Here is a 21,321-nt window from a genome sequence, read left to right as displayed (position 1 = left end):
ATTTGTGCTCTTTTGAGTGTATTTTTATGCATAGAAAGTGTATTCATGAGTCATCTATGGTTTTTGACACATTTGCTATCATAATAGGCAAGCTATCTTCAAAGTCAATAATACTTATTACAGTTTTATGTGGAAAACACATTTAAGAATGTTTGCTGGGAACTATTTTCACTTGCCAACTGGTTATATCAAATATCATCATTTCCGTTGTTGAAGGCTTTTCCCTGTAATGCCTTAGTTATTCCTGCAGAATTCATTTTTCTCAGGCTGTGAAGTTATCATCTCAATCTCAGCAGAAAGAATTAATGCTCTCCCAGATGCTTAAGTTACTCCTAAGTAATTTCCAACCAGATGAAAAATTTCCTTGAAAGTCTATCTAGTCTCATAAGCTGGTTTGTATCACCAGCTGTGATATGCGTGTACTCTATAAAAGAACAAAACCCTTCCAGGTTGTCTTCAATGTCACAAAGGATTCTATGTCCAAGACCACCTCTGGCAGCGCTCCCTGCTCTACTTGGCTCAGTCTGTGAATTGGTTTGTTAATCCTCTTTATACTGTCCTTTTCTCTCTTTCAAATATCTTTCTTCAATTTCCACAAAATCCACTCACACAAATCATTTGCACAAAGAATAGAATTTTTTTAAAGTCTATAGATAACAGGACATGTGTAGATGAGAACTGAGCACAGAGAAAATAGCAAATACCTGTTATTTAATGTCCCCTTCCTACTTCCCCAGGTAGCCTCCAGCTATGTATTGGATCATTGCCCTTCCCTTCTCTTTCTAGTTTGTCTTTCCAGTTCAATTTCTTCTCCTTAATATTTATTCATTCACTAATTTATTTGTTCATTCACTATTTATTTATTTTTGTAGCAATATTAGGGCTTATACTTAGGCCTGGTCTCTGTCCCTTAGTTTTTTTCACTTGTGGCTGGCTCCTTGAGTCCACAGCTCTATTTCCAGTGTTTTGATGATTATCAAGAGATGAGTCTTATGGACCTTTCTGCCAAGGCTGTTTTGGAACCTGGATGCACAAATTTCAGTCCCATGAATATCTAGGATTACTGACTTGAGCTACTAGCATCCAACTCTAGCTCACTTTTGGGTACCCTGAAGAATTCCAAAATATCTCAGAAATTCTGCTTCCTCTAGCATCTTCCCAACCTCCCCACTCCCCCTTTTCATCTACAAACTTATAAAGTTACTTTAAGTGCTCTTTATTCATCAGGTGATTGTTCATAAAATCAGCAATATTTATCAAATGCATGTTTGATGCCAGGCACTCTTCTGGTTATAAATATCAAATCTGGCCCTCCATTATGTTAGAATTTAAAGCAATGATTGTCAAAGTGCCTAACAGAGTGATGAAATATGTTAGCAACCAAGTGATATCATTACAGTACTTAGTTTTGAAACAAAATTTAGAAATATGTTAACACTTTAAGAGAAATAAAAGCTCAAAATGTCAGAAAGATAAAAACTGTCATCTTAACTGTTCTTAATTATACACCCTACCTCTTTCCCCCAAACTGCACCTTCATTGTTGATATTTATGACCCTGAAATAAATATACACAGTGATACCAGACAATATCATTTGAACAAGTCCATGTTTAAATCATTCTGCTTATAATGAATCCATGTACATCTTTCCACTGACCCTTGTACTTGTACATGGATGTTCCTGTCATGAGTGCACTGATATATATATATATATATATATATATATATATATTATGGATGTACTATATATCTATACTTAGGATGTTCTGATTCTGATTAATTAAGGGAAACATAAATAAAAATTTTGGTATGGATTGCTAATATATTTACTCATTATGTTGCTTTTTAAATGATTCCATTAGCATTTGCTGTGGAATTTACTTTGCACTTTTTGTGAGTTTAGTGAGCAATATTTCACTGTTCAGGTGCTCAGTGGATACAGCAGGGGAGAAAATGCATGATGTTATGTGTTACTCCATGGGCCTGGCTTTCTTATCATGTTCCCTATAACTGGCCCACGGCTTGGGGCCTCCAGAGCCTCTGATCCAGTTCAGAACATCCTTACTGTGCACTGCGATATGATCATATCCTCCTTATCTTGTCCTCCACAATATAATTCACATCACATTGTATGGCCCACTCTACATGGAATCACAGAACACATACCTGTACTTATCAGGCCACTTCACTTTCCACTTCATTTTGCTGAAATTTTGTCTTTAGGAAAAATATAAAAACAACTTACATGTCCCCATGTTTCCCAGTCAGTCTCCAAACTCAGCTCTGCTTCCTGTCACTGCCCTGTCAAATCAGAATTCTACATTATTGTCTAGAGGCAGTCATTCTCTCTGAGATCTTTGGGTCCAAGATGTCTTTGTTAAAGCTTTCATTTTTACCTCTCAGTTTCCTCTCTAAGTAATTTTTATTCATGTCAGAGTATGCAGTTATTCTTTCTGTAAAATGTGGTCCCTTGATGTTTCTATGAATGGAGAGGCATTTTGTTTCACATGTTTTCATAGTAGAGCCTCCAGCCTCTCTCCACATAGAATTCAATATTGCACATTTAACTGCCCTCCCTGCCCTCCAAAGGTTTTGTAGTGTACTTTAACTAACAGAGTTTAGCACAAAGCAAAGTAATTATTATGCCTTGTTCAAAATTAAGATGAGTTAATAAATGTTATACATAAATAGACAAAGTTGTTTCTCTGCTGGCTCTCAAAAGGGACTAAAGAGAAAGCATGTCATTTTGAAGTGCCTATTATATTCCAATTATTACATTTGGTACTTTACATAGGCCGTCTCATTTATTTCTCAGAGCAATTTGGATCTTTGAAAACCCAAGCACATTCAAGTATATAAAATAGTACAGGTCAAAACTAGGACTCAAAGCTCAACCTTTTAGACTGTAGCATTTATGCTCTTTTCATCAATCCACATTGCTTTTGAGAGTTGATAAAATCTGTATTGCTGACTACAGTCAAGTTCTTGGCCCCATTTAAGGATATATGTGTATAACACCTTTACCTATACACATATTGCATATATATGTATTATATATGTTTATATACTGTAAATATCCTATGGAAGGTCTTGAACTACATAAATATTAAATATACATTTGTTGAATCATGAACTGGTATGATTACAGAAGGTAGAGTTAGAGAGAAGCCAAGAAGAATAAATCTGTTTATTTCTGGAAGGAACATCACTGAGTCTAGGTTTTCTCTTGAGTACTACACTACATTCAAGAGGTGTTCTATCCCTATAAAGAAACAATGAGATAAATTAGATCAGTGGCTGGTTCTCTGGAGAAAGATACATTTGTTCTGAGGAGAAAAAGTGAGATGTCCTGAAGAAAGGCAACCAAAGTAACTATCCCTGATCATTTCCATATGAAGAGAATCCCCAGGCTTCCAATTAAATGCCAGCTCCAGGTCAATCCATACTCCTGACACTTGGGACAACTATTCCTAAGGTACATCCAACCTTCCCTCCAAACATCATAGAAAAGAAGTAATGAAGTGATAGGATACTCTTCTAAGGAAATCAACATTTAGTAGCCCACTGAATTATCTAGATAACCAGTGTATGAGTGGATATTCAAGTCATTTGGACGCAGAAATACAGCATGAATGTCAGCTAAAACTCATCACAAATGAACGTATACAGTTCTAAAATAAATATGGATGGATAGCTAAATGGTTCAGACATTCAGTGCTATTGTACCTTTAGTATAAAAGAGTATATACACGTGTGTGTGTGTGTGTGTGTGTGTGTGTGTGTGTGTGTGTGTATGCTTCCTCATGAGCCAGGAATTATAACCACATATAAAATAATTTGCAATTGAGTACTTTTACATACTAGTTTTGAAAAAAAAGATCCTCAATATGTGTCACCTATCTTATCATATAGCTTCAAAAATTAGTTGTCATTTCAAGTATTTTTAGTTACTGAAACTCAAAGGAGACCGAGATTCATATATACGAAGTAGACAAATATTGTTTCTCTGTGTTTGCTAGAGTTATTCTATGTAATAACTGATCCTTTTTTGTTTGAGAAAAATAGCACTATTGCCTTGAAATTGCATCACAGTACTCAAAAACAAGGTGTAATAACATAGTTTTATTCATCACAAAACCTTATCAATTTTCTATAATTTTAATATTAAACATGTTTTCCATTTTCCTCTACTCAATTGGCATCTTTTGTCTAAAAAATTGTTTGGTTTGTAATACCCACAGTTATCCAATTCCTTTCCCAGTACTTTTCTCTTCCTTATGCCTTACTCTTAACTTTTCCCCCTTTATATAGCAAAACTGTGGTTGTGATGACTCTGATCTTCCTTCCACTTCTTTGTATTCTGCATCTTGTGTCAATATGGAGCACATGATATCCTACAGGAAATAGCTGTGCACTTCTGACATTTCAGTAGGAGAATTTTGGATTTCAGATGAATGTGTCATTTCTTTCCAAACATTTACTGATCCCTATGCTTTTCCTTATTCCTTCCTATACCTTCTGTGTTCTTACGAGGTTAGGTTTCTACATCCAAGACTTCTTAATGTGTTTCTCTCCATTATCTGTATCTTTACTCTCTTTAAACGAAACCTCACCATTTTCCCTTTTGCAAAAAGAGGTTTTGCTTGATCTTCCTGCTACTTTCAAGCCATTTTGTATTAGTTTTCCTATTGCCTTATTTATAAAATGAGCTGCACTATCTCGCCCTTGTACCCTTTAGTGACTAACTTCTATTTTCATTTTTATCCTAAACTCAGAATATTAAAATAAATATCAGACTCTCACTAAGTATCAAGACAATTTTTTTATTTTGTCTTTAAGCTAATTCCCTCATTAAGTTTTTTCTGATCTTTCTGAAATCAACATTTGGTTTATTCTCATACATTTTTAACCAATATATTTCGAAATGGGTTGGCAATGTGAGACCTGATTTATCAGTTGCTTTGTAGTTATTTACTCTCATAATTTCATTTTCATTTCCATTTGCATGTTTTAGAATCTCCATATTTCTTCAGGGAATCCTCCTTTCTGTAAATGTCAGCTTGTTGTTTTCATTGAGGCTTTTCATTGTTTCACACTTAACATGTTTTACAAACTTTAAGTATATTACACAAAACAAGTCCTTGTTATTAAGTCTTTAACCTACCTTAGTAGAATAAAAAGCCTTTTCTTCTCCTCTGTGCATGTCAAAGAAATCTCATAGTTCTATGAATGTTTTTCAAAAACATAGCTCCCATTATTTTATTTCTGCTTTGTTAATCACATATCTTTTCTAGGTATTAGGTAAAGAATTCCCATGACATTTTCCCTGGCTTTACGCAACCAAGATAAAGCCTTGCACTTAGTGGTCATAAGATGCTACCTTTTCAAACATTGCTTAAAACCTCTAATTTATTCAGTAAACCATCAATGTCAATTACTTTAATTATATTTTACTTTTAAGCAATTAAAAATTTGTTTCTCTTAAAGTTTAAGAAAATAAACATTAAGATAGTTTATGATTCAGGAAATCAGAAAACAGCACTGAACGCTGAAAGAATTTCAGAGAATGCTATTCAGCAATGAGGACAGTGGACAAATGTGAAAGCCACAGGTACTGAAATATCTTTTTTGTTTGTTTTTTTTTCAAACTTTTATTATCAAACTGATGTACAGAGAGGTTACAGTTTCATATGTTAGGCATTGGATACATTTCTTGTACTGTTTGTTACCTCGTCCCTCATACCCCCCTCTCTCCTCCCCCTTTCCATTTCCCCCCATGAGGTGTCCAGTTCACTTACACCAAACAGTTTTGCAAGTATTGCTTTTGTAGTTGTTAGTCTTTTTTTACCCTGTGTCTCTCAATGTTGGTATTCCCTTTCAATTTCCTATTTCTAATACCAGTATACACGGTTTCCCATATCTTGACTGGTTCTCTTTAGACATTTGTTTATTTGGATATGGTCACAGTGGCTGAAGCTCAGAGGCTGACCTCAGATCCAGTAAGCTACAGCTCTCTGTTCCAAACCCCATGTTCCTTAGTTGGGTTTCAGGGTGTTTACACTAAGTTAAATTGTAGGGTGTGACACAGAAATTCACATTATGAAGTCAGTGTGAAGCCAATGGACTTCTACTGAATTAATTTAAGCAACTCATTTCTTATGAACAAATTTGACACTTCTCCCGCTGGACTCATTCATCATTCAGCGAGAGTACATTATCATTCATTTGTCTTGTGGCTTTCTTTTCCCAAACTCTGTTGACAACACACCCTATTTCTTCATCAAATCTTATTTATAGTCTTCCTAATTAAGAACTGTTGATCACTACAGCTCCCATTTTATCCATGGTACAGAAAATTGTTCATGAGGAACCTTAAACAGTGGGTGGACCTAAGTCTACCTTTTGATAGTCTACTGTCTTACTATCAGTGGGCACTACTTCAATAAACAATGGAAGGAGTAAATGACAGATCTCATAAATTACTGAGAACATTTTAAAGCAAATTACATATTATTTAGTCCCTAATTTAGTCCCTAATCTGGAGGACTATGTGTAGTAGAAAGTGTTTTGTTTTGTTTTAATGAAATTTCTTTCTAGATTCCCTGACTAAAGTTTTTTTTTCCTTTGGAAATTGCTTTCAATTATCATGGTATCCAATTTGCATTTTATAAACTTTGAGATTTTTACAACAACCTTCTCTTTTTTTAAAATTTTTATTATAAAACTGATGTACAGAGAGGTTACAGTTTCATACGTTAGGCATTGGATACATTTCTTGTACTGTTTGTTACCTTGTCCCTCATACCCCCCTTCCCCCTCCCCTTTTGCCCCCCTGAGGTGTTCAGTTCACTTACACCAAACAGTTTGCAAGTATTGCTTTTGTTGTTGTTTCTCGTATTTTACCCTTTGTCTCTCAATTTTGGTATTCCCTTTGAATTTCCTAATTCTAATACCAGTACACACTGTTTCCCATACACTCAGAATAGATTACAGAGATAGTGTAGATACAATCACAAGAAGGTGATACACGAACATCATCAATAGTAGAAACTACAGATACACATGGGATGTTGAAAGTAGTTACAACTGTGATATAACAATCATTTTCCTAAAATGGAGTTCATTTCACTTAGCATCATCTTATGTGTTCATAAGGGTATAGCTATTGGGCTCTTGTGATCCTCTGTTGTGACTTGCCTAAACCTGTGCTAATTATTCCCAATAAGGGAGACCATAGAGTCCATGTTTCTTTGGGTCTGGCTCACTTCACTTAGTATAATTTTTTCCAAGTCCTTCCATTTCCTTACAAATGGGGCAATGTCATTCTTTCTGATAGAGGCATAAAATTCCATTGTGTATATGTACCACATTTTCCTGATCCATTCGTCTACGGAGGGGCATCTGGGTTGGTTCCAGATTCTCGCTATGACAAATTGCGCTGCAATGAACATTGTTGTGCTTAACTACCTTCTCTTTAAATGTGATTATAACATCTTTGAATTTGGCATATGTAGAATTATAGAAGGAAAACAAATAAGAAATTTGAGTATTCCGTGAAGATAATTGGTACCTATTTCATTTAGAATTCTCAGGAGTGTAACACTCACATGTAAAACCTTCCCATTTATTCATTATTCATTTATTCATTCAAGAACATTGACTAGATTTCTGCTCAGTTCTGTGAACTGTGTTGGAGATTTGGGGAGCCAGTTAGAAATAAACCAAGCTTTCTCCATCCTTACTATTGTATATTTTCCTAGGACTGCCACACATGCAAACAGTACTGTTTCATATTCTCTATAAAAGTGGAATATTGAATGGTTTTATTCAAGCATACGGTTTACTGATGGTAGAACAAGAGGACTGTTTTCATAACTGCTGAATTTAGAGTGCTTATTTACTATTAAATACTTAATAAGAAAGCCAATCATGACTTCATGTATAAGTGCAAAATTAGAGGTGTGTGTACTCAGGTGTGAGGGAGACAGAGAGAGACACACAGAGAGAGAGACAGAGAGAGATTGTCTCATTTTCTCAAATAAATTCTTGAGTTGATTATTTATAAAAAATACTTATTTATGTATTATTGATTTGTTGATTTACTTAGAATGAACAGTCCAAACAAAGCCAAGTTCTGTGTCTCATGTATTTAAATCCCAGCTACAAATTGGAAGGCATAGATTGGGAGGATTGATGTTTCAGGCCAGCATGGATAAGATGTTAGTAAGACTCCATTTCAACAACAACAGAAAGTGGACATGATGGCATCTCTACTATTAGGGAAGCAGAAACAGTGAGACTGAAGTCTAGGATGGCCAGGGCAAATACTATAAACCCTACTCATAATCAGCCAATACAAAAGGGGCAAATATGTCACAATTGGTAAGTAGTTCCTGACTAGTAAGATGCCCTGAGTTTCAAACTCCAGGACTGCAAAAATGAAATACAGTTAAAACAAAGTAAAAGAAGCCAAATCAATCCTAGAGTTCTAGACAAGACAATTCATTGCTTATATGTGGTGCTCAATATTGTTCTCAAATCATATAACATTTGTTTTAGTTAAGTGTCATATTTCTATTTAAAACTTGTAAGTGAAATTCAGGTTTCTTTTTTATTCCAAATTATTCATGAAGTGTATGCATAGCCTAAGAAAGTATGTCATGTTAGCTCTTGAGCATGCTTACTTTAAAAAATACTGTTGAAGAAAAGAGAATTACCAAGGTAAGTGCCAGCAATAAAAACAAATAATCAAATTCCTAAACATGGTAATAAATTCCTATAATCCAATCTTCCTGGAAGGCAGATGCAGAAGATAAAATTTCAAGGCCAGGCAAGGCAAAAGTTAGTATGACTCTATCTCCAAAACAAAATAACTGCAAAAGGACTGGGTGAGTGGCGGGAATGAAAGAGCCCTTTGCCTAGGAATCAGGAGATTTTGAGTTTAATTGCTACTACTATATAAATACATAACACAAAAATGCATAAAGTAAATCAGTGTTTAAGGAATTTGTAATCAAGACAGTGTGTGTGTGTGCGTGTGTGTGCACGCGCGCACATGTGTGCACATATGCGAATCCTTCCAATACTCCTGATTTTCATAACTTTAGAGGCTTCTATGTCTGGCATCTCGAGAAATAAGACTTTACTTTTTCCTATAGTACTGCATTCTGCTACTTGATTAGATGTGTGGCATTAGATTCTTAGTATGAATACAGTACATTCTCCCTAAACTTATGAAATATTTTGAACAGTAAAATTCCCAAGTAGTCTGTCTCATTCTTAAGTTCTTTTTTAGTTACCAAAAAAACATACTTGAAATTATTCCAGTATACTTATTCCGTGGTCAACTCTACATTGTAAATTGTTGGCCATTTAAGAGGTTTATCATGCTCATGTATTCTATTCAGACAGCTCAGCGATGCCAAGAAAAAGAAATGCTCTGACTGATGTTCCCAAGTCATTTCAATCGAAAAATTTAGCAGTGTGATTTCTTAAAGACTAAGAAAAAATAAAGGAGTTATTTGAAGGCACTGAATAATCATCTCTTTTTGGAATTAAATTTTATAATGCTAGCATATTAAATTAAAGGCTACTCAGATTCTTAAACATAGCACATGAATTGAGGATTTTCTTATAGGGAATTAGAAATCTAGCTAAATTGTGCTGCCCATTGTAAATGATGCCGCAGCTTATTTCGATTTTTAACCTCTAGCAATAACAGATTATTTTGATAAATTATTCATATTTCTGCAATGTGCATATCTTGCATTATGTATTTCTGGCTGTAGATATTCTCTTCTTTCAGGCTTCAGTCCCCTTGGTCAGGCTGTATGGCCAAAGGCTGCCTCATGATTAATTTCACTCAATAGGGTAATTATCATACTGAAATGAAGTAATACTTCTGAAATATGCATTCCTGGAGCAATAAGTACAAGAGGATTAACCTAAGAGTTTAAAAGCACATAGAAACCTTCAGCTTAAATGGTAAACTTTCTCTATTGTAGGAGTACCTACAATCTAAGATTAGTATTGGGTTTTATAAGAATAAAGAACAATAATTTAGAGCTTGGTTTAGCAGCTCATTGATTTGCAAGATACATTATTATTAGCTTCAGGTATTTTATTTAAAAAAGGATATTTACATGTTAATATTTGGTTAACTCTTGAATGGATGTTGGAAATGTAGATCACAATGAAATATGTTATTTTTAGGTATGGATGAGTTTTCCCAAGATAGTTTTTTTATAGGTGGCAGAAATCAAAGATATTGGAAAATGTTATCTATAATAGTCTGTGTATGGATATAATGCTTTCCCACTCAAGTAGGCTTTGCTGTGGCTCTATTATGTTGTACATTTATGGTTTCAGAACCAAATCTTTTCTTCAAGCTATTTGGTTTGGAAAAGTAAAAAGCTTGCAGAAGCAGATGTCAGATCTGATCATCTCCACATGTGCCCTCGATAGCTTTGAGGCTGATATCATTCCTGGGTGGATGCAAGTTGGCAGAGGGGTTGAAAACATTGTTGATTAGAAACAACCTCTGCTGAGATGTAGCCCATGTATGAAATTGAGAATTAAATTAATTGAAAATCTTAAGGTCAGAGAAGAAACAGATGGAATTAGAAAGACTAGCAACATGTCAGAGCTGCTCTGACATTTTTCTCCATTTAAATTATTCTTTTACAGGTAGATATAAAAAAAACCTTTTTAAAACTATTACCTAGAAACAGTGGCATCAATACATGTTAGATCAGTAGTAAACTGGTTTGCTTTAGAATGTTGACAGGGGCAGGAACAGCCTAGGAAAGAAACTGAGGTATAGCACAAAGAACAGTCTGTGGAGAATATGGCCAAAATTTGACCCTTCCTTGTGCATACAGACAAACAGATGGTTAGGGTCATTGAAGATAGGTGCTTGTTGAGAGAGGTTCAGTTTCTTGTGGAAGTTAAGATGGAGAGGCTGATCAGTCAGAGCCAAGGGAAATGTGTCTGAAATTGATCACTGAAAGAGGAGCTGACAGAAAACTCAAATGATCTGTAGAAGTAACAAGGACCAAGAAAAGCAGTCCCTATACACAATGGTGTACTACACAATGGTGTGTACATGGTGGTCCAATCAAAGCTTTCATGCAGTGGGTGATTAGGATGCGTGATGTAAGAAAACCAAGAGGAAGGAGAAGATAGGATGAAAATCAGCCATAATAATAATAATAATAATGATGATGATGATGATGATGATGATGATGATAATAATAAAAGAGCTCACTGAAGGATATTTGAAAATTGGGATTTTTTTCTAAATTTAATAATGAAATACTGTGTAATTCTCTGATGCATTATCATCACAAGGTCTAAAGCATTTCAGGCATATAGAGACTTTTAGGAAATGCTTTTTTTCCTTTCATTTGTTTTTAAAGTCATTCAGGACTACACTATCAGTGACAGAGAGCATATAGCAGTGTGTGACATCTTGAAATCCAAATGCTCTTCTTAAAGTTGTTCTGTGCTTATTTTTTTATTTTTTTCTACATAATTATTTATTGTCAAAGTGATGTACAGAGAGGTTACAGTTTCATATGTAAGGCAGTGGGTACATTTCTTGTACAATTTATTACCTCCTCCCTCATTTTCCCCCTCTTTCCTCCCTCTTTCCCTCTTCCCCCAGGAGTTTGTTCAGTTGGTTTACACCAAATGTTTTTGTAAGTATTGCTTTTGGAGTCATTTGATTTTTATCCTTCGTCTCTCGATTTTGATATTCTTTTCCCTTCCCTAGTTCTAATACCAGTATTTACAGTATCCAGGATACTCAGATGAGATATAGTGATAGCACAGGAACAACCACGGGCAAGGGATACAAGAGGATCATCAACAAAGAAAAAGCTACGGTTTCACATGGCATGTTGAAAGTAATTACAACATTGATAGAACACTTGTTTCCATAACATGGAGTTCATTTAACTTAACATCATCTTATGTGTTCATAGGGCATAGCTATTGGGCTCTTCTGATTTTTAAATTGAATGACCATGGTGGTCCATGTTATGTCTAATTCATGTCTAATGTCCATTCATTTGAAGGATTAGTAATGTGTAAAGTCATTTATTTATTGTGTCATTGTCAGTAAATGCCTTAATAGCTTTATTTCTCAATAGAACTTCTTACTGTCAAAAATTATTTTCCACTTTATTTTAGGAAATTCATATTTATTTATTTATTTATTCATGGAAAATCTCCATAGTAATTTATTTATTTTTCCCTTCAAGAGACAGGGAGAGCTCCTGAAACTAAGCAAGGGATTGCAAAAGTTGCAGCTCAAGGTAAGCAATAAAACACTTTTAAAACCATACTTCGAAAACCTATTGCTTTTTTTTCTCTTTAATTTCCAGCACCTATTGACAAAAACAAAAGCTGTTTATTGAAGGATAGCACCATCTGCTGGGTAATTTCAGAAAACATTATGTGCAATGAAGATAGACATTTACAGTATTTATTAATTGGGGCAGGCAAAAATGAGAGTCATGTTAATGATGTAGTGAGCTGATAAGTAATAGAGAATGATGAATGGACACCAAGTTACTTATTGTACCTCTAAATAGCTTTTTCTGTAGCAATCCGTAGATAGATTTTTAGATTCATTGCATCTAGCTTCTATGTCATTTATGAACAATACAGAATAATTAGTGTCTCTGATCCACTTTTAGTGTCTTTGATACACTTTTAAGTCCTCATATGAATGACTAGTTCAATAAAGCTACTTCTTTAGGAAAGTTCTCATAGGGGAAGTAACAAATATGAAGGAATATCAAAAAACAGAAAATATACAAGAAAAAAGGTCCAAGAAAATGACAACCTGTTAAAAGCATCATCATCATCTCTCTCTCTCTCTCCATGTATAAACACATATATATTTTTTCTCATAAAATTGTACTTTAGGCCTTTTCTACTTTGAAAAAACCTTCTGAGGAACATAGCACAGACATGGGCCTTTGCCTGCAGGCAGGAATTACTTTTACATGGACTCTCTATCCCAGGAGTTCAAAGGGAGGAAATGAGGATATATGGAAATTTGCTTCAAATTTGTGCTTGAGGCTTTGGGCTCTCCACCCCCCCCCCCACCACCTTTTTTTTTTAACAGTCAAACTGCATTGAATAAAGCAGCCTGTGAACTTACACTTCTGAAATAAAGGACCTATTTTGAGTGAATAGTAATGGAGAGTGGCAGAATCTTGCTAGAAAACTCTGAGAAATCTTGTGAGAAAGGTAAAGGAAGGTGATGATTAAGCAAAATAAGCAGGGTGCATTCAAGCAGACATAGCAACATGGAAAGCAGGAAAGATCACAATAGAAACTCCACAGGCCCATGGATGTGTTTTATAGCCCTGTACCTATGTTATTTAAATTATACACAAAAGTACAGGAAAAATGGATGTTCTGAAGTTCTCTACATGGAAACATAACTTACACAGAACTGGCAATAAATACTGTAGTAGAGATAGAGGAACATTTTACAAACAATTTGGCTGCAATGACTCAATAGATATCAGTTCAGATGAAAATACCTCAAAAAGAACAGACATGTGGAACTCAATTTCCATCATGGGATTATATGTGCCGTAGGTTTGAATAGTTCCCTGAATTTTTTCATCAGGATTCCTAAAGCAAACTTTAAGTCCCCATATTCTGCAGAAACAAGATAAATGAGAAAAATTGAAATATTAGCTTACTAAAATATGAAAACCCAGTTATGGAGCACTGTGTCCACTCAGTAAATTCTGAGCCATTCACCCAGATAATCTACCTATGTTGGGTGAAATCAGGTGGGAAGACTTGAGAGTCAACAGTGGCACCAATGGAATGAATCAAAAATTAGTCAGGAGAAAGTAGGATCCTATCATCTCAGATTTGATTCACTTTGGGTCATGGAAATCAGGTTGCTATATCACACGGGCTTCTGGATGACAAGAAATCGAAGGCATCCATCTTCTATGGACCTAGGGAAACTCAAGAAACCCTTGTCAGTGACCACAGGTCCAACTACTTCCTAACCCCTTTTCTTTGGTCACTAGGAAGTTGCAACTGGATGGCCACAGAATGTAATGGGAAAGAGGAAAGTGCGCACATGTGCATTGCTTGACAACACCTGCACAGGGTCTTACTGGATTATTTCAAAAATTAAAGATTTTGATGTGGTTACAGAAGATTTTTCAACTTTTTGGAGGAATTTAACTTTCAAAGTCTTTCATCTGTGCGGAACGCTGAGAGATGATGTTTTCATTCATTCAATTTGCATCTGTTTTCCTAGGGGCATGGCCCTTGAGAAGTGGGTTTTCTGTTAATGAGAAAGGTTAGGGTCCAGGGATACATACTGGCCAAGGTTTGTCCATTGAACCTGGAAGAAACTGAAAAATTTTAATTTGTAATTTTGAAAAAAAATTTTGCCCATTTTAAAACATATGTACTCTTTTTATCTACTTCAACTTTAGAGAAGATCGAACCTTATTATAGGACATTTTGATACATATTTATAGAAAGAAAACAAAAATACAATCTTCCCATTCCTAGTCTCTAAAAGAACAATGCCATTTTATATCTTTTCTATGTTTTATGAACTTTAGAAAAAATATGATTTATATATTCCAAGTAACTTGTATAATTTTAATGATTACAAAATATCGTTATAAAAGTTAGTCCGATTTACAAAATGAAGAACTAAACAACAAAGTGGATGGAGTTGAATGCATAGAACTGGTAAAAATTATACCTTGTAGATTTGAAATTGATCACTAATTCATTTCTATTGTTAGTTTTATCATATTATTGAAATGAACGACTTAACTAAATGATCATAAGTATGTAATTTTTGGTTTGCCTATTATAAGTTAAAATCACATTGAAAAGAAAGAAATACAAGGAGGTAGAATTTATTATTTATAAATTAAGTTTTAACTATAAAAGTAAAAAAAATCACCAATAACATTTAGAAAACAAAGAATATATGTAAAAATTTAAATATGCTAAATAGCTTTTGGGGTTTTGGTCTTAACTTTAGATTTAATTTTGCTCCTCATTTTCTTGTCCAATAATTGGGAACAATTTAAATATTTCTGAGTCTTTCTGGCTCAGGTCTGCTTTTATTAAAGGGTCGTTATAAAGACTGAAGGGCAGCATGCACTTCACAGTGTTTGGCAATTGTACTATGGAGCACAAGGTAGACCTGAATGCTGTTCCTAAATTGCCCCAGACATTCTAACCAATTCAAACGGGACTTACTGTGTGGGGATATGTTATCATAATGTTACCTAAGACTTCTCTGCTGAAATTGCATTTGAATGGAACCAAGGGCCATCTTGCTAGGAAAAATCCCAGTCTGAAAAGCATTGCCCTCAATTGCATCTGGTATTTCTCATAAGTTCTAATGTGGGCCGACAAGTAGAATCATAATGAGTGTGACACTTAAGAATCGAAAGGTGATCATATTTTCCATGCCTTTTCTCTTTGTAAACATAACAAATATTTCCAGAAAGAAATACACTGTTTCCCCTTTCTATAACTGGATCTTAAATGTACTCTTGCTGTAAATGTGACTATAGACTTTACACTTTACATGCCTTGCCATATAACCCTTCAGAAGCTAGTGGAGAAATTTTATAGAATATTATCTTCATTGTTTTGAGAGATCCAGCTGTGGTTTATTTTGTGACCTCTTATAAGTCATTGTGGTTTTCTCAGATATAGTAATTTAAAACAAAATAAAGGTGGAAGTATATATATTTGACTTCTTATTTCTATAACATAATTTATTCTGATTGGTGGTGTTTATTACTATTAGCAAACTTTTTATGCAATAATATTTTGAGATAATATGCTTATTAAGTATTTGGATAGACTAGTATGGAGATGACCACTAACCTTATGAATGCATTCTATATTCTGAGAGATATTCTAAGGAATGGTTATATTTTATCGCTGTTTTTTCTCCCATTATTTCAGCAGCAGCTAAAAAGGATGAGAAGAAGGAAGGTATGTTTTATACAAAATCCCACTGTGCCTTTTGTTTAGACAATTTTCCAATATTCACAGCTGAGTTTTGACTGTTCTCCTGTTTATATTGTCTTGGGATAACCAGATCTATTATGTGCATACATTTTGCAAGAAAGCATTTTTTTTTCCTATCACATTTCACACAAAAGAATGAACTACTTAAAAAATACTATCTGTGTGGTCTTTATGAAGGCATCGGTATAAATACAATCTGTTGAAATCCTAGGCTTCCTACTCTACTGGAACTTTAATGAAATTTCTAAGATTAAAAAAAATATATATAGACCCTTTTCCTGTATATTAACTCTTGTATATCTCTGATACAAACACAAGAACTTATGCTACTTGTTCTCTAATGTTGAAAAAGGCTCTAGTCAGGCCTTCTATTCACGTCCCTTTTGCTGGATGGTATGGTATAGGGTTGTATGTTTCTTGTTAAACAAAAAATTGCACTGGGTAGAGTTAAACAGTGAAGAAAGATTTTATTCATACTATTTCAATAGTTGTCAAGGCTAAGAGGAGAGAAGAGATACTGATCTCAATTCCACTGACTCTTCAATCCTGACAGTTTTAACAATGGAGTGAAGCAACAGAAAATAATAGGAAATATTAAGGTGTGTGTGATCCATGTAATGATATCCTGTTTTCTAATTGACAGTTATCAACATTAGGTTATTACACTCTGAAGAGACTAAGAAGAAGGGAAGTTATATGTTTTGAATTCTACAATTCTGGGTTATACAGGATATATACCTCAAAGGAATAAACCAAGAATTTGTCATTGCAATGTTTATTAAGCAAAAGATAAAAGATAAAAGAAGCCAGAACTTTAGAGGCAGGAGCATATGTATCTAAAGATAGTAAAGAATATTGAGGCTGCTGTTGCCCTTCTTAAAGAGATTTCTGTTTTATAAATTTTGAGGTGTTAGAGTTACATAAGTCAAGAAGGAGTTCATTTCTTTTTGAACAATGTCAATCCAGTCCTCATTTTCTCCTAGTTTTTCCCCATTTGATCCATGTTCACTCCAATTTGTATGGGTCATTTCCAACATAGTGCCTAGTTAGTATCACTGCGGCACTTGTTCACCCTTTGTTGCACCATTTCTGTGCTCCCCTTCCCCCGCCCCAAATCAGATAAACTTACACACAAGCCAAAGGGTACAGAAACCAATGTTTCTAATGCATGCTCTGCCAGTACTTGAACAGGGTCTTCACCACTGTTTGTTTTAGGCTTCTTTGCTTAGTCAAGTCCACACATAGATATAAGAAAGCAGTTTTTTAATTAGTATTCATATAAAATCAGAAATAATATAAGAAGGTAAGACTTACGTTTTAGGTTTTCAACAGAGTTTTACACAAAGTGAATATGAAGAGTTGATATATATGAGAGAAAATACTTGATTGGTTATTACTTTCTAAGTGAAACAATAATATCATAATAGGACAAGAACACAAATGTTTCCTTTATAATTATCAGGATATTGAAATTCCTCATTACATATAGAAAATCTTTTGCTCATATTATTTTGGAAATTATGCCATATCTATTTTAAATGTTTGCTGAGTCTACAGAGATGCTATAATAATAGAGAAGTGGTAAGTTTCTGGCAATGTTTGGATAGAATAGACTGTCAGAAGTGTCTGTTTTCCCTCTACTATGCCTTCTTAAGAACAAAATACAGTTTGTTATTTGGCTTAGGTAAAGGGGAATTATAAGATCTTATTTTTAATTAACTGGCATCCAACCAAAGCATTGAAAGTCTTTTGAGCATATAAGATAGTAGAAAAATTACAGTTTCACTGATTTGAACTTTGTTCTCATTCTTCTAGCTATTGTTATGCCTTTAAAAACTCTTAGTTTTGTTTTTTCTTGGCTTACTATCAATCATTTTACTTTACGAGAAATGATCTATAATGGGTGTAGAACTTTTGATCAACTTTTGATATAGTGTCTGAGATCAGTGATCATGCATATCAAATACTGCTTATGTCGACACATAAACTCAAAGTTTTATGGAGCTTCAACCTCAATTTTTCCATTGTGCCTGATATTTTGTTGTCTCTATGTTTCAGCTTGGTTTAGCAATTTTATTTACATTTTTACTAAAATAAATAGAACAATTATTCCTCATTAACATTCTCCAGTCCTCTAGCTGCATCCTCATACTGTTATAATCTTACTCTTGTCTCACTAACTTCTCATATCAGCCTGGCCAATGACCTTTTAAATCAGACATTACAAAGATGTGAGCAGTGACTCCATAGGATTCTGGAGAACCTTTCTATTTTCTTTAAAGTCAAAAAAGAGTTTTATAAAAAGTATGAAGCCTCTCTTGCCTTTTGCATTCTCATGCTTACATGACCGTGCTCTGGAGATTTTCAGAAGCTAAATGAGGTGAGATACTGCTACAGACTAAATACTGACATACCCACTCAGCTATTTGAATCCAAATGTCTTCTAAGTTAGCCAGACATTAATGAGATGCACCAAGACATAAAAATAATTACTCATTTCACCATTTTTTGTATTGGAAACGTATTTGCTAACAGATTTGTTATTTTTTAACAATAACTAACATCCCAGGCAAGGAACGTTATTACTGCTATTCATTATCATTATTATTGAAACATACTTTTAGTGTTTTGGAATTGAGACGTCACAACCAACAAGTGACTTTCATGTTATGTGTGTGTGATCACTAGCTGATACATGGGAGAGCAGAGGTAGGTAGATCACATTCGTTTAATGCAGCTTCATTCATGAAATCCATGGCACTGGAATCCTAAGAATTCAAGTTTACATGCTTTAAAAGACAGAACTCCACTAAAAACTACACAGAATAGATTTCCTGTTCTTTGTAACTAGTACAAGTCAAGTGAGCACATGTGAGACTTATTCTCCAGTTCCCCAGCTTTAGAACTGACACCTGAAGAGAAATCATCCTGAGAAACAAATATAAATATCTGAAATCATAGTAGAAGAAAAATATCAGACTAGTTCTACAAAAAAATGTGCACTTTATTTTCAGCATTAATAGATTTAAAAAATGTTACATTTCCTGCCATATTAGTAAGTTTTTGTGTTCCTCTTGTATAATATGGATGCAATACATTATACCTATAATATTACAAATGAAAGCAAGTGACAGAGGAAACAGACTGCACATGCTCCACTCCCTTAACACAGGGAACTCAGTGATTTTAATGAAAGACTCGATAGCATTATTGTGCTAATGGCTTCAGGGAGACTACTCACCAAGAAACTTTTACAATATTTTCAGATACTTTAATCAAGAGTGCAGAGAGGGCATCAGAAAGTTTAGAGGCATGAATATTAATACTAATTGCTTTCAGGGTCAGTGCATGATTGTTTAGTAACTACTGTATTTTTAGTTACTTAAATTCTTTTCTCATATGAGCCTGTTATTTACGTCTAATAAACAGATATAAATGTTGGTAAAATTTTAAGTAATTTTTTTCTGTACCTTCCCATCCTTTAAACAAAATAAACTGAACATTTTACAAACCTCCTTGATTAGATTATGGCTTGTATTTTTACATTTCTCTAAGCTGAAACATTTTCTTTCAGTAAGAACTATTATTTACTTTCAACATGGCAAGTCTTTTGATTTATTGTGGAAGTACAATTGTGATACTGCCATAACACCAAAAGATGCACCAAGCCCTTTACTTGCTACTTAATTTCTACTGCTCTAGGTTCACATTCAAGTAACTGCCAGCCAGGAAACAATTCATCTACTTTTGTCCTGTATCAATTCGTAGCATAACCACAGATGAATTCAACTTACTTTGTGAATGCAAACAAAAACAAAAACAGAACAACCAAAACAAGAAACATCCCCTCCCCCAGAAAAACCCCAACCTCTACACCAGTACAGTTAGCAAGATCCTATCCCAAAAACCAAGGAAAATTGAAAGAGCCTGGGGGTGGCTCAAGTGGCAGAGCCCCTGTCTAGCAATAACAAGACCCTGCACTCAAGCGTTATTCCTGCAAAATAAAGAACTTCAACATTAATAAAAGAGGTAAGAGGACAAAGAAAATAGGAAATAAAACATTGTAAACAAATTATGATGTTCCTATCCTACAATGACTGGGAAAATAAAAAACCATTGTACTTTCAGTTTTAGGTGACAAAAATGTTTATGGCGTAATTGAAAATAATAATTTTCTCAAATCTAATCAGAATGTCCCTAGATTAAATATCACTACATAACAGTTATACATATAATATACTCTTGAAGTAGGAGCATAGCTCAAGTGGTGTATTTGCTTTGCTAGCATATAAAAGGGTCCAGTATAAAAATATGAATGAGTGAATAAATGATTACACACATACATACATAGATCTACTTATATAATGAGTACACATATACATACATACACAAAATATAGTCTTATAGAAGCCCAAATTTCTTTACCATACAATGAACATAACTGCATATCTGCACTAAAAGTATATTGATGGTTCAAAGAGAGCTCAGTGAAGCCCTCCTCAACATATTAAGCCACAATGAAACGTCATAAACTGGAATACATCTTTATTGAAATCAAGTACATATTTTGTTAGATTTTTTTATTAAAAATTTACTAAGTGCTATATGAAAATCTCTAATGAATTGTATATACATATTCTCTTTCATATTTTTCTGTATATTATACTTTGAAAATTTGAAATCCTCATTCCTTAGCATTCATCTTTTCAAAGGATGAGAATTACATCCTTCTCTTTAGTCATATTTTAGAAATACTTCATAAAAGCAATGCATTTTGGTGAAAATTATTTCAGTGTTAATAGAAATTTGTGGTTGATGATTTTTTGCTGATTGTTTTAACAATAATTTATTCTTATATTTTCAGATTCGAAGAAAACAAAAAAAGCTTCAGAAGGTAGTAGAAATAATTCCCTTGTCACTTTTTTTCTGATGAACCCTGAAGTAATATTTTTTCTTAAAAAATTAACCTACAGGAAAAAAATCAACACAAAAGAGGGAGTGAGAGATTGTCATGAGAAATATTTGACGATAATAAAAATAGGTTTGCCTGAAGTTCAGTGACAGAGCAGTAGCCTAAAATTGAAAAAAAAATGTCCAAAATAGTAGTTATTGTTATAATAACAGATATCATCATAATAAATACTGTATATATTTACTTTTCACATTATTTTTAAATAAACTTTTACCAAAAATTTGAACTACTTGTTCTTATCTAAATATATATAATGTGTTTATTCCAATATTTATTAATATTATTAGTATTA

At 33.9% G+C, this 21,321-nt stretch overlaps 1 protein-coding gene across 1 annotated transcript in view; it reads left to right on the top strand.

Annotated features, from left to right (window-relative positions):
* The window catches only part of Trdn (triadin), a 296,113-nt gene that overhangs the window by 173,905 nt on the left and 100,887 nt on the right, over positions 1–21,321 (top strand). Inside the window, exons 13-15 of the mRNA XM_048354014.1 lie at positions 12,265–12,318; positions 15,992–16,021; positions 20,922–20,951. Coding sequence (XP_048209971.1) covers positions 12,265–12,318; positions 15,992–16,021; positions 20,922–20,951 — 114 coding nt within the window. The remainder of the gene's footprint in view (positions 1–12,264; positions 12,319–15,991; positions 16,022–20,921; positions 20,952–21,321) is intronic.

The sequence above is a fragment of the Perognathus longimembris genome, chromosome 9 (assembly GCF_023159225.1).
Source record: "Perognathus longimembris pacificus isolate PPM17 chromosome 9, ASM2315922v1, whole genome shotgun sequence".
Lineage (NCBI taxonomy): Eukaryota > Metazoa > Chordata > Mammalia > Rodentia > Heteromyidae > Perognathus > Perognathus longimembris.
The sequence above is the reverse complement of the archived record's forward strand: the minus strand, read 5'-3'. Positions and strand labels throughout refer to the sequence as shown.